Below are 13,781 nucleotides of genomic sequence, written 5' to 3'. Positions count from 1 at the left end.
GACATCGGCCACTGTCTCCATCCAATCATCTTTATTTTTATAAAAACAGACACCTCAGCCAGGATTCAATCTGAGGTTTCTAATCTACAATGCAGCTTTGTTTTGTTTGTTTTTTGGTACTTTTTACCCCTTTTTTGTGATATCCAATTGGTAGTTAGAGTCTTGTCCCATTGCTCCAACTGCCGTAGACTCGGGAGAGGCGAAGATCGAGAGCCATGCATCCTCCGAAACACAGTGTTGACACACTGCTCACTTAATCCAGAAGCCAGCCGCACCAATGTGTCGGAGGAAACACTGTACGGCTGGCGACCGAAGTCAACGTGCATGCGCCCGGCCTGCCACAAGGAGGCGCTAGAGTGCGATGGGACAAGGACATCCCGGGTGGCCAAACCCTCCCCTAACTCGGACGACGCTGGGGCAAATGGGTCTCCCATTCGCGGCCGGCTGCGACACAGCCTGGGATTGAACCCGGGTCTGTAGTGACGCCTCTAGCACTGCGATGCCGTGCCTTAGACCGCTGTGCCACTCTGGAGGCAACAATGCGGCTTTTAAAGGCAACGTTACCTCATCACGGAGATCGTATTCAAGGTAACTACTGCAGGTGTCGGCTGCATTGGAAATTCCCTTTAAATGTCTAGCACACTACAGTATGGTTTCCAATTTAATCCTGGCCCTCATTCGGGGTGCAGAGGAGAGGCAAGGCAAAGAAAACTAGACTAACGGCATCTCTGACAGTAGCTCCACCGTCGTCATGTCTTCTGTCCAGACAGTAGAGCAACACAGCTGCTGTAGTAATGCTGTAGTAATGCTGTAGTTATGCTGTAGTAATATCACCCAGACAGACCGGGAACACTGTGCATCCTAAATGGCACCCTATTCTGTAAACAGTGCATTACTTTTGCCCAGAGCCTTATTTTTTTTTTACCAGAGCCCTATATATGGAATAGGATGCCATTTGGGACACATCCACACTGTTGTGAACCATACATTGAGCTAAATAGTTAAAATTTACCCAGAACTCTGTGTTGTTAATGTAAACCATCACCTGCAGAATATAGACTGATTCCCCCTTTCACTACATGGACAGATACCTTACACAATGTAAATATAAAATAAGTACCATAAATCTTAAACAAAACTTAACAAATTCAACAGACAGGTTAGTTAGTGATGGCGGGAAGGAGGTGTTTGTAGTGATGTCAAGCTCCTCTGTGCAGAACAGGAGAAACAGACAGTAACATCAGCATCCTGTCTGAACAACTAACACATAGAGTGCGTCCCAAATGACACCATATTCCCTTTATAGTGCATTACTTTTGACAAGAGCACTATGGAGGAAATAGGGTACCATTGGGATGCAGGGTATAGAACTCTTCATGCAGAACTCAGAATCATTCATGGATCAGTTGTTTTCCAGCTGAGTCAGGTCTGGACCTGGTTCTACTAAGGATTGTAGGGAGCTTTGCATCCCTAGTTCTAGTGAGTATGACAAAGGCCATTGGTGAGTTAAACACTAGTCTCATAGAGCTACAGTACATAGATCTGCCAAATACCAACAGATAATGATCCTTTCTGGTCAAACACTAAATGTTAAAACTCCACAGCAGGCAAGTCCACCTGAGGCTTACAGCACAGACAGACCTCTCAGCTAAAACCTAACTATACCATGCGCAAGTAGGAAACGCAATAACATAATTAGCTGTGCAAAATGGCGATTTTGCGTTGTTGTGTTGAGTTACTACTTCCGAGGCTGCTGGTTTGCATATTTTTTCTACTCAAGTAAGCAGAACCGCAGAAAAGCTTGAGTAGTGTACTTGCATAGGCTATGTATAAATGAGCCTTAACTGTGATGATAAGAGACAAAACAAACACAAGAATAATATAGAAAAAACAACATCAGACATGTGAACAGAACTGCAGCGGTTTGTCACATGGACTACTATGCTGCTTTAGAAACAGAGGCAACTGGTTTAAAAGCCACGTTAAATAAGAAAAACTGTTAAGGCTTTAGACAAAACTTGAAAAAATGTATTGACAGTTCAGTAAAAATCTATTCAGCTACAGTAAGAGCATGCAAACCTCTGTCATGAACAGACCTGGAAGAAAACAATATATTAAAGCTATTTATGGTTATTTTACTCAGTAAGTTAACGTAATAAATGTTTTCAGTAACTACTTGTTGCTGTGTGTGTGTGTGTGTGTGTGTGTGTGTGTGTGTGTGTGTGTGTGTGTGTGTGTGTGTGTGTGTGTGTGTGTGTGTGTGTGTGTGTGTGTGTGTGTGTGTGTGTGTGTGTGTGTGTGTGTGTGTGTGTGTGTGTGTACACAGTGTCTCTGGGAGGATAAAGGGGCTTAGAGGTAGTCATCCTCACTGGAGGGCTCGTCATCAGGATCGTTGCTGGGGTTGTTGCTATAGACATTGCTAAGGTCATTGCTATGGGTATAGCTGGAGGCAGTGCTAGAGGAGGGGCTCCGGCTCATCCTCCAAACCTGGTTAGAGAAGCTCCGCCCCCTACTGCAGGGCTGGCCAACAGGGCGCAGTATTCTAATAAGCTCTGCAGCTTCCTGCCAATAGGAAGTTCACTTGCTGTGGCCCCGACCAGTTCTCTGTTTACTCATGGTGGTCAACATCTGGCTGATGTAGGAAGTCAGGAGGTCATCCATCTTATAGCCCTGAAAACACACACACACATCTGAGTGTTTTCATTGTGAGTGAGTGAGTGAGTGAGTGAGTGAGTGAGTGAGTGAGTGAGTGAGTGAGTGAGTGAGTGAGTGAGTGAGTGAGTGAGTGAGTGAGTGAGTGAGTGAGTGAGTGCGTGAGTGCGTGAGTGAGTGAGTGAGTACGTGAGGGCTCACGTGTGTTTTTTACGTGTGTGTGATTGTGTGTGTCTCTCACCAGTGAGGTCTCACACAGCAGCTTGCTGCCCCTGACCAGGTTGCCGATGGTGATGTGGAAGTAGGTGTTGCCACTGCTCCAGTTGGAGATCTTAGTGAACAGGTGGGTGGTCAGGATGTCCTGTAGTAGACATTCACACGCATCAGTAAAACACCAGGTAACACATGTTCACACACATCAGTGAAATACCAGGTAACATGTTTACACACATCAGTGAAATACCAGGTAACACATGTTCACACACATCAGTGAAATACCAGGTAACACATGTTCACACACATCAGTGAAATACCAGGTAACACATGTTCACACACATCAGTGAAATACCAGATAACACATGTTCACACACATCAGTTAAATACCAGGTAACATGTTCACACACATCAGTGAAATACCAGGTAACATGTTTACACACATCAGTATAATACCAGGTAACATGTTTACAAACATCAGTGAAATACCAGGTAACATGTTTACACACATCAGTGAAATACCAGGTAACATGTTTACACACATCAGTGAAATACCAGGTAACATGTTTACACACATCAGTGAAATACCAGGTAACATGTTTACACACAGTGAAATACCAGGTAACATGTTTACACACAGTGAAATACCAGGTAACATGTTTACACACATCAGTGAAATACCAGGTAACATGTTTACACACATCAGTGAAATACCAGGTAACATGTTTACACACATCAGTGAAATACCAGGTAACATGTTTACACACATCAGTGAAATACCAGGTAACATGTTTACACACAGTGAAATACCAGGTAACATGTTTACACACATCAGTGAAATACCAGGTAACATGTTTACACACATCAGTGAAATACCAGGTAACATGTTCACACACATCAGTGAAATACCAGGTAACACATGTTCACACACATCAGTGAAATACCAGGTAACATGTTTACACACATCAGTGAAATACCAGGTAACATGTTTACACACATCAGTGAAATACCAGGTAACATGTTCACACACATCAGTGAAATACCAGGTAACATGTTCACACACATCAGTGAAATACCAGGTAACATGTTCACACACATCAGTGAAATACCAGGTAACATGTTCACACACATCAGAGAGAAAGAGATGAGATGTCATGTAATACACACAGGAAATTTCCCTATGGGAATTAATAAAGGACCTATCTCTCTCACACACACACACACACACACACACACACACACACACACACACACACACACACACACACACACACCTTGGTCTTTGGGTCTATGAGGCTGACTCCATGCTTGTTGATGGCAATCAGGAGGATCTCTGGGAAGTTGGGCTCTGTGGTTTGCTGAACAGAGAGAATATCACACTGACTGAGAGGAGATACATAATACTGGAAAGACAGACAGACCGACAGGCAGACATCCCAGACAGACAGACATCCCAGACATCCCAGACATCCCAGACAGACAGACAGACAGACAGACAGACAGACAGACAGACAGACAGACAGACAGACAGACAGACAGACAGACAGACAGACAGACAGACAGACAGACAGACAGACAGACAGACAGACAGACAGACAGACAGACAGACAGACAGACAGACAGACAGACAGACAGACAGACAGACAGACAGACAGACAGACAGACAGAGTAATGTGACCCCAAGGTGAGATTGAGAATGACATCACTGAGCGTCATGGTTACCTTGACTTCGAAGAAGGCGGATCCGAATGTGGCCCATTTGAAGATGATCTTCAGGAAGTGGAGTTTGGCCTCCTCCCTGGACTTACCAGCCTGCTTATTGAAATACGCTACGATAGACTACACACACACACACACACACACACACATATATGCACGCATGTACGCAAAGTTACAAACACACACAGCCACACACCAAAAAACAGAGACATAAAACAGTTGATTAGGTCACAGATACAGATGAATGTTGTAGTCAATCATGAGAAAGGCAGCCAATAAGGACATAGAATAGAGCCAGGGCAGCCAATCAGAGCCCAGGAGAGGTGGGAGAAGTCTTGTCTCACCCGTTTCCAGTCATCTGGGGAGAGCTGGCGAATCAGGTCCTGCGGTACCAGCTCCCGGAGGATCTTGGGTATTGAGGGGAAGTGAGACTTGTCGTCTTCATACTTCACCCTGTAGATCAACGCTCCCAGCTGGAACACCTCATCACGACTACACTTATGGTAACCACGGAGATACTTGGGCAGCTCCTAGCAACCGGAGGGAAAAAGTGACCACTTAGTACAGAACAATAGGCCTGGATTCTATCAGAGGCGCCAAGTGCATTGCTCTACAGACAATGTGCATTTTAAAAGACATTTCCTCCATATTCCTGGAGATCACATTCATGGTAAACGCTGTAGGTGTCGGCTGAAGCCATAACAACAAACAACGCACCTTTGATTGAATCCCAGCCTTAGTATATGAACATTGTCAGTATTTGAACCTGGAAAGTTTAGTCAATACAAACGGAACCAGTTCCATTACACACACACCTGGTAGTAGTGGAAGATGGAGTCAGCGAAGGAGTCTTTACCAGGAACAGTGTTGGTCCACAGCTTCTTCATGAAGAACACCTGGTAGGTCAGAGACGGTATGATACCTATACACACACACACACACACACACACACACACACACACACACACACACACACACACACACACACACACACACACACACACACACACACACACACACACACACACGTTAAAGTGATTAAAGGGATAGATCATGTTAAAGGGATCGTTTATATTAAAGGGATAGTTCACTCTAAATCATAGTTTTTATGACATACCATCTTTAGAGGGCCGTGCCTTCTTGATCCAGTCTGTGAGGTGTCTGACAAAGTCAAAGAAGAAATCTCCCTCTGGTACACTTATCACCTACAACACGCACCCACCCACCCACCCACCCACCCACCCACCCATCCACGCACACGCACACACACACACACACACACACACACACACACACACACACACACACACACACACACACACACACACACACACACACACACACACACACACACACACACAAAGAAGAGTATGTTCAAGAGCATCAAATCTGTGATATATTGTGGGTAAATTGTGATTGACTGATTGAACTACAAATAATGAGTAGTTATTTATGATCCAAGGTGATATGTAGATCACTCAGTCGGCTATTGCCTGCAAAATCTGCTGCAATGACGAACTAGCCGTTAGTGTGCATATGTGTGTGTGTGTCTATCACCTTGTCGGAGATCTTTACGAACAGGCTGAATCCTTCGGGTGATTTGAGCAGCAGGCGAGTAGAGATCGCCAGACAGAAGTCTTTAGCTTTGGTGCTGGACTCCACCTCAAATGCCTGCCAATTACACACACCAGCCAATCACAGCACAGTAAACATCTGTCAATTACACACACCAGCCAATCACAGCACAGTAAACATCTGTCAATAACACACACAAGCCAATGACAGCACAGTAAACACCTGTCATTCACGAACAGCAGCCAATCATATTACAGTAAACGCCTGTCAATCACAAGCAGAAATACAGTTAGAAAGATAGTTTGTGTGTGTGTGTGTGTGTGTGTGTGTGTGTGTGTGTGTGTGTGTGTGTGTGTGTGTGTGTGTGTGTGTGTGTTCATGAGTGTGTACCTCATCAGTATCGTCAGGGAAGTAGACCTTGTGGAAGATCTGGGTGGTCTTATGCTGGATGGCCTCTACCTCCACCAGGTGGGGAGGGTACTTCCTCAAGCCATTCCTGTCGCCACAACAACACCAACAATAATAACAACAACATCACCAAGGTTACGAGATGAAGAGGAGTGTATCATTAACAGAATGTATCTGATGCTGTGTGAGGTGGGTGAGTGTATGTGAATGTGTGTGTGTGTGTGTGTGTGTGTGTGTGTGTGTGTGTGTGTGTGTGTGTGTGTGTGTGTGTGCGCACATGTGTGTGTTTGCGCCCACGTATGTGTGAGTGTGTGTGTGTTACCATAGGGCCTTCTGTAGTCGTGCCATACAGTCCTGAGCCAGAGGGTGGTGTTTCCTGGACTGAAGGAAACGCTGGACATGAGGCAGCAGCATGTTACTAGGAGGGAACAGACCTGTACACAGCCACAGCAACTCCCAGCCCTTCTCCTCACTGTACCTACACACACACACACACACACACACACACACACACACACACACACACACACACACACACACACACACACACACACACACACACACACACACACACACACACACACACACGGTGGTCAGGACGCTAACCAACAAAAAGGAATCTGCAAGAAGTTTCCTGTATGTGTGTGTGATCATACTTGGCGTGGTTGTCTGTGAGTTGCGTGTGTGTGATCATACATGACGTGGTTGTCTGTGAGTTGCGTGTGTGTGATCATACTTGACGTGGTTGTCTGTGAGTTGCGTGTGTGTGATCATACTTGACGTGGTTGTCTGTGAGTTGCTTGAGGATCTGACAGAATATCTCATCTTTTAGAGGTTCGGCCTTCAGGGCTCCTTCAAAGATCTGGTCCGTCAGCTCGTTGACCGAACGCGTTCGCTTAGACGGGTAGTCCCCCATATACTTCATCATAGGTGGCACGGTCAAGGAGTTTATATATCACACAAATGTCACAGGTGGGATCTGGGAAACCAACATCTTAACCATTAGACCAAAAGGAAATTCCATCTCTGGCCGAGGTGGATTTTAAGTTGCAGGCACGTTTACCTAATCACAAGATCGTGAGTCAATCACACACGCACACACACACTACAGATGGTGTGTGTTAGCTAGTAGCCAGTAAAGGATATCTATGAAGGCCATACAGGCGACCTGTGACAGGTCTTCATGACTGAGGACCTTCTTCAGTAGGGGCTGTTTGATAGGCTCTCTGGTGCAGCTCCACATTGAGGCCTTCCCTCTGTTCTTAGTTATCATCACCCTGCTCAGAGTGTGTTTGGGAGGAGGTCTGGAGAGAGGGAGGAATGGAGAGAGAGAGAGAGAAGGGTTGAGGAGAAAGAAAGGGGGGAAGAGAGGTTAGTGATAGGTATAGATAAGGTGACACTTTCCTCAGACAAAAAACCCACACAGTTACAACTTGTATTGTGTGTGCGTTTGTGTGTATATGTGTGTGTCTGCATGCACGGGGCGGCAGGTAGCCTAGTGGTTAGAGCATTGGGCCAGTAACCGAAAGGTTGGTAGTTCGAATCCCCAAGCTGCCAATGTCAAAATCTGTCGTTCTGCCCCTGAACAAGGCAGTTAACCCACTTTTCCTAGGCTGTCATTGCAAATAAGAATTTGTTCTTAACTGACTTGCCTAGTTAAATAAAGGTTGACATTTTTTTTTTTAAATGCGTTCGTGTGTGTGTGTCTACCTGAAGTGGTCGTAGCTGAACTCTTCCAGTGTGTAAGGTTTAACCCTCTTCTCTCCAGTTTCCGGGAGAACCAGCTGAGACAAACGGACCGTCTCCTGTCGCTGGTCTGGTGTCATGGTAACCAACGCCTAGAGAGAGAGGATTGAGCATCATGCAAATAGAGCCCTTACAGTGTAGGCTGTGTGTGTGAATGTCTCACCACTATGTCAGCCTGAGGTCTGGTAACAGTGGGCAGGACGTAGACGGCGTCAGCAGGGAAATCTCCTTTCTGATTGGTCCGTTCATTGACCCCGTGGGCCCAGCCTGAGGTCATGACCTGCTGACCTGTCTCCTGGTCCAATAGGATCAGGTCTCCCCTTTGAAACGACAGGAACGTAGACTCCTCCCCAACTGGAGGGGAAAAGGTACAGTTTGTGGGTGTGTGTGTTTATGTTTATGTGTTTGTGTGTGTACTCTACTCACCAGTGTTGGTGTTGTCCTGCAGAGCCACCACGTACTTGGACCGGTTCCTCAGGCCCTCTAGGAACGTTACCACAAGGTCTCTGATGTCTTCAGAGTTGGTCGACGTGAACGTAAACTCATCGCCCTTCATGGTCGCCAACGTAAAGCTCTGCCCCTGCAGCTTACCACCTCTATCGACACACAGAGGAAGAAAAAATGCGCTGTGCGGTGTAGCTAGCAAGAAGTCTCAGAAGAAGGGAGAGAGAGACAAGAACACAGTTGTTAGCTCGAAAGATCGAGCCCATATTTATTCCCTAACAGGTCAGCTAACCATTGGGGGTTGAGGTGTCCACCAACAAAACAGTGTAGCTAGCCCAAGTAAGGAGGATGGCTAACTAACTCTACAAATTAAAGGTATTATTATTACAGGCAACATAGTAAGTAGGCTTCTTGAAATTAGTAGCTCAGGAGAAAAGAGGATATAAGAAAAAGAAACAGAGAGTTGCCGTTATGTTTATGGTCGAGAGGGCAACAGTGTTAGGATGGACTCCAAATCCCATCATGCCTCACCTGCTGCTGGAGACTGCAGTGATCTCTGGGAAAGAGAGTTCTAGCAACACCTGCTCCTGTTCGTCTACAAAGTAGACCCCTGTCCAGTTCACCGCCACAATGACATCATTCTTAGGCAGACTTGGACCTGCATGGTGGCGAGAGGGGCGGAATCAGAGTATGGACACATGACTAGGGCTGTGTCCCGATTCTCCGTCCTTCTCCCAAAGTGTGTACTTTCACACTCCCTGTCATGGGTTTAACAATGGTGGAAACTCCCTACAGCGAATGAGTACACCAATCCAATGCTTGTAAATCCATGACGGGTAGGGTGCAAGTGCACAATTTGTGAGGAGTTAGGAAATTAGGACTAAGCCTAGATCACATGTATACCAGGTTTACAGGAACAACCTCTGCAAGTTAAGAATGATTCCTCCGAGATATGACGAGGTACAGCACCAAACAGACTGACTGAAAGATATTAAAGAAGCTGGTTGGTCGAGCAGGTACAGCAGGTACATTACAGCAGGTAGAGTAACGTACCTGAGAGCTTGAATGCCTCATAGAAGCGTGAGAAGAGGAGCGGCCATTTGTAGCGAGCGAAGTCCACCACTTCCTCCTTCACCTTCTGGGGGTCAAACCTCTGCTGGGTGTAGATGCCCTGGGGTGGAGATGACAGAGAGGGGGGGAGACGCTCACAGTTCAGTTGTCGCAAATGGTCTCCTATTCCCTATATAGTGCACTACCTTTGATCAGGTTCCATAGGGCTCTGGTAAAAAGTACTGCCCTATGTAGGAAATATGGTGCCATTAGGGACACATCCTTAGTGACTTACAAACTAGGTAAGACAATCCCTCATTACAATCAAAATAACTGAAAGTAAAACCTTCTTCTTAAAGGTTTGGTAGTTTACTAGATAAAACATCAGAACCAGTGACATCCAGAGAGAGCCAGTCTCTAGAAGGGAGCCTGCCCAACCGTTCCCCAGCCAGCAGTACCTTTTTGTGGGCAGCCATGATGACGTGGGCCCATTTCTCCACGCTCCGGGAGGAGCTGACCTCTCGGTCGGGGATGTAGGATGGGATCAGGCTCAGCAGACGCTCTGTCAGGATCTCAGAACCGTAGTCCACATAGTACTGCTGACTGGCTAACTCTGCTAGGTCATCCTGGAGAGAGAGAGAGAGAGAGAGAGAGAGAGAGAGAGAGAGAGAGACAGAGAGAGAGAGAGAGAGAGAGAGAGAGAGAGAAAGAGAGAGAGAGAGATGTTTCCCTTCTTTATTTTCCTTTTGTTTATTGTCTATTCCATTTGCTTTGACAATGTAAACATATGTTAATCATGCCAATAATTCCATTTGAATGAAATTTAATTGAATTAAGAGACAGAGACAGAGACAGAGACAGAGACAGAGACAGAGAGATTAGGGTTAGGGTCTGACCCATTGTCAACATAGTCATCTCATCCTGGAAAAGAACATGAAGAGGTTGTTCCTATCAGGCTCAGTGAACCATAAAAACAGTGCCACCTTGTAACTGAGAGGTCATTTGGTGTAAGTGTAAAACTCACCCTGTCACAGCGGTACTCTCCAAACTTTACCCCCCGTACAGTCTGTTGGTAGATGAGGTTGGTGGCCACAGCATCGTCTGCAGGGTTGTGCCAGGGCGTGAATATCTCCTTCCTGTAGAACAGTCTCCAGGGGGCGTTTCTCTCCTGGGCATCCTGCTCCTTGGCATACTGCTCACACTGGGACACAGCGTCCATCACATGGTCCTTTCCACTGCCTAGGGAGGAGACCTTGAGGTAGACACACACATACAGTTTGCTCATACTGGAATACTGCACGTGTGTGTGTGTCTGTGTGTGTGTCTGTGTGTGTGTGTGTGTGTGTGTGTGTGTGTGTGTGTGTGTGTGTGTGTGTGTGTGTGTGTGTGTGTGTGTGTGTGTGTGTGTGTGTGTGTGTGTGTGTATTACCTTGTCAAACAGGGCGATGTAGAGAGAGAATCCAAAGCGATCTCTGAGGCTGATCTTGTCTGCCAGGGCGTTACACAGCTCCATGGCGTTAGTAGCTGAGTCTGTCAACAACGTCTTAGTGGTGCCGTCCATAAAGGTTACTGGCAACATGATGGGCTTCTTAGACTTAGTGGCCTGGGAGAGAAGAAAGATGAGGAGAGAGGGAGAGAGAGAGACGGGGAGGAGAGAGCGGGAGGACAGCGTGAGGGGGGGAGAAGAGAGGTGGAAAGAGGAGAGGAGAGAAAAAGAGAAGTAAGGGATGTGTGTGTGTGTGTGTGTCTGTGTGTGTTTGTGTGTCTGTGTACCTGTAGCTCCAGCCAGGACGGGGGCTGTGTTCTGGTGCCGTTAACAAACGTGCGTCTGAGTCTCTCCTCGCAGTAGGGGGCGTAGCCAGGAGGACCGCCATGGATGTAGTTACGCAGGTACTGGAGGAGACAGGACGTGATGCATTTATAGAGGAAGTGATGTAATTATAGAGAACGTATAGAGTCTAACAATGTCTAAGTCCCAAATGGCTCTGTAGGCCCTGGTCAAAACAGTGGATTATAAATAGGGAATAGGGTGTCATTTGGGATGCAGGCAGAGAGTCTACAGTAGTATGTGTATTCTGACTGACCTTGACAAACTTCTCAGAGGGAGCGAAGCAGCCGACACACAGAGAGATGAGGATCCAGCCGCGGGCGTGACTGCTCTTAGATGGGTTCTGGTTCAGCTGCTTACAGATCTGGCAGTAGATCTCATCCCTACAGAGTACACACACAGCACAGCACTCAGAGAGCGTGTGTGTGTGTGTGCGAGCATGCGTGTGGGTGAGTATGGGTGTGTGTGTGTCTACCTCAGAGCAGGTCGTAGTATTCCGTTGCCGATGATGAAGTGGAGTTTCTCCAGGTTAGAGGTGGGCCGGTCTTCCAACATGCTGTTGCCATGGAGACTAATCTCTCCGTCGTTCAGGCGCTTCGCCACCTGTCAGAAAACACATCATCAACACTGGACATTCTATCTGATCTACATACTCCCTGTGTCCTAAATGGCACCCTATCCCTATATAGTGCACTACTTTTTACCATGAAGCATAGGGCTCTGGTCAAAAGTTATTTACTATATAGGGAATAGGGTGCCATTTGGGACACAGGCAAAGTGCCCAGACACTAAGGGCAATGTCATCACTTCTAGAATGCTTTAAACTCCAACACCTCCTCCTCTCTCTTACCTCCTCAGTGATCTTGGACTTCTTCTTCAGGGTGAGGGACACTAGTTTGTGTCGGACACTGTTCTTCTTGTTGCTGTCTGAATGGGGGGTCTTTAGGGGAGGGGTTACAGCAGGACACAGCTTATAAATCAGCTAGGAAACGTCTTCGAGGAAGCACGACTGTACTGTACTACCCAGAGCAACACTACAGGTATATCAGACCATGAGGGTGTAACTCAGTTATCATCTAACCTAATGAGATTATAGCTAAGTGTTACTTTCGATTACTTCCCCCTCTTTTTCTTTTAATCATTTAGCAGATGCTCTTATTCAGAGCGACTTACTGTTAGTGCATTAATCTTAGGATAGCTAGGTAAGACAACCACATATCACAGTCGTAGTAAGAACATTTTTCCTCACAGCACAGCAAAACATTTCCTCTGACCTCCCATTGCTCCTCTCACATCCCCCTCCACCTGCAAGGCTTGTAGTTCTCTCTCTCTCTCCCTCCCCTCCCTCTTCTCACCTCTCCTTCCCCCTGCAGGGCTTGTAGTTCTCTCCCTCCCTCCCTCCCTCCCTCCCTCCCTCCCTCCCTCCCTCCCTCCCTCCCTCCCTCCCTCCCTCCCCCTGCAGGGCTTGTAGTTCTCTCTCTCTCTCCCATCCCTCCTCTCATCTCTCCTTCCCCTGCAGAGCCTGTAGTTCTCTCTCTCCCATCCCTCCTCTCACCTCTCCCTCCCCCCTGCAGGACCTGTAGTTCTCTCTCTCCCCTCCCCCTCCTCTCCCTCCCCCTGCAGGACCTGTAGTTCTCTCTTTCCCCTCCCCCTCCCCCTCCTCTCCCTCCCCCTGCAGGGCCTGTAGTTCTCTCTTTCCCCTCCCCCTCTTCTCCCTCCCCCTGCAGGGCCTGTAGTTCTCTCTTTCCCCTCCCCCTCCTCTCACCTCTCCCTCCCCCTGCAGGACCTGTAGTTCTCTCCTTCCCCTCCCCCTCCTCTCACCTCTCCCTCCCCCTGCAGGGCCTGTAGTTCTCTCTTGTAGGTTTTTTTGCCCAACGTCTCGTAAATCTTGGTCATCACAGGAATCTTCTCCGAGCCGTCGGTGATGGCCGTGTGGTACTTGGGCTCCGGGAGATCTCCCATGAACCTCAGCACCGTAATCCACACCGCCAACGCCGCCTGGGGGGAGAGAAACCAAATTTCCCTGGTTTTCTATACATCCTGGTTGGAAGATTCTGGATTTCCTGCTTATTCCCTCCTGATTCCAGGAATCTTCCTATCTGGATTTCTGGACAACCGAGGAAAGTAGGGAAAAGTTACTGGAATT

General features: G+C 47.2%; 1 protein-coding gene across 1 annotated transcript in view; it reads right to left on the bottom strand.

Moving 5' to 3' along the window:
• Nucleotides 1–16: 16 nt before the first annotated feature.
• The window catches only part of LOC106612882 (unconventional myosin-VIIa), a 40,580-nt gene continuing 26,815 nt past the window's right edge, over nucleotides 17–13,781 (bottom strand). The window contains exons 25-49 of the mRNA XM_045724523.1: nucleotides 13,457–13,633; nucleotides 12,486–12,575; nucleotides 12,111–12,238; nucleotides 11,892–12,018; nucleotides 11,581–11,700; nucleotides 11,237–11,410; nucleotides 10,832–11,059; nucleotides 10,266–10,433; nucleotides 9,811–9,928; nucleotides 9,289–9,415; nucleotides 8,740–8,909; nucleotides 8,477–8,667; nucleotides 8,278–8,405; nucleotides 7,714–7,871; nucleotides 7,344–7,497; nucleotides 6,890–7,045; nucleotides 6,550–6,655; nucleotides 6,142–6,255; nucleotides 5,702–5,789; nucleotides 5,400–5,506; nucleotides 4,929–5,114; nucleotides 4,588–4,704; nucleotides 4,140–4,223; nucleotides 2,894–3,013; nucleotides 17–2,670 (exon numbers count right to left, since the gene is read on the bottom strand). Of these exons, the coding sequence (XP_045580479.1) occupies nucleotides 2,578–2,670; nucleotides 2,894–3,013; nucleotides 4,140–4,223; nucleotides 4,588–4,704; nucleotides 4,929–5,114; nucleotides 5,400–5,506; nucleotides 5,702–5,789; nucleotides 6,142–6,255; nucleotides 6,550–6,655; nucleotides 6,890–7,045; nucleotides 7,344–7,497; nucleotides 7,714–7,871; nucleotides 8,278–8,405; nucleotides 8,477–8,667; nucleotides 8,740–8,909; nucleotides 9,289–9,415; nucleotides 9,811–9,928; nucleotides 10,266–10,433; nucleotides 10,832–11,059; nucleotides 11,237–11,410; nucleotides 11,581–11,700; nucleotides 11,892–12,018; nucleotides 12,111–12,238; nucleotides 12,486–12,575; nucleotides 13,457–13,633 (3,429 nt within the window). The 3' untranslated portion in view covers nucleotides 17–2,577. The remainder of the gene's footprint in view (nucleotides 2,671–2,893; nucleotides 3,014–4,139; nucleotides 4,224–4,587; nucleotides 4,705–4,928; nucleotides 5,115–5,399; nucleotides 5,507–5,701; nucleotides 5,790–6,141; nucleotides 6,256–6,549; nucleotides 6,656–6,889; nucleotides 7,046–7,343; nucleotides 7,498–7,713; nucleotides 7,872–8,277; nucleotides 8,406–8,476; nucleotides 8,668–8,739; nucleotides 8,910–9,288; nucleotides 9,416–9,810; nucleotides 9,929–10,265; nucleotides 10,434–10,831; nucleotides 11,060–11,236; nucleotides 11,411–11,580; nucleotides 11,701–11,891; nucleotides 12,019–12,110; nucleotides 12,239–12,485; nucleotides 12,576–13,456; nucleotides 13,634–13,781) is intronic.

The sequence above is a fragment of the Salmo salar genome, chromosome ssa09 (genome assembly GCF_905237065.1).
Source record: "Salmo salar chromosome ssa09, Ssal_v3.1, whole genome shotgun sequence".
Lineage (NCBI taxonomy): Eukaryota > Metazoa > Chordata > Actinopteri > Salmoniformes > Salmonidae > Salmo > Salmo salar.
The sequence above is the reverse complement of the archived record's forward strand: the minus strand, read 5'-3'. Positions and strand labels throughout refer to the sequence as shown.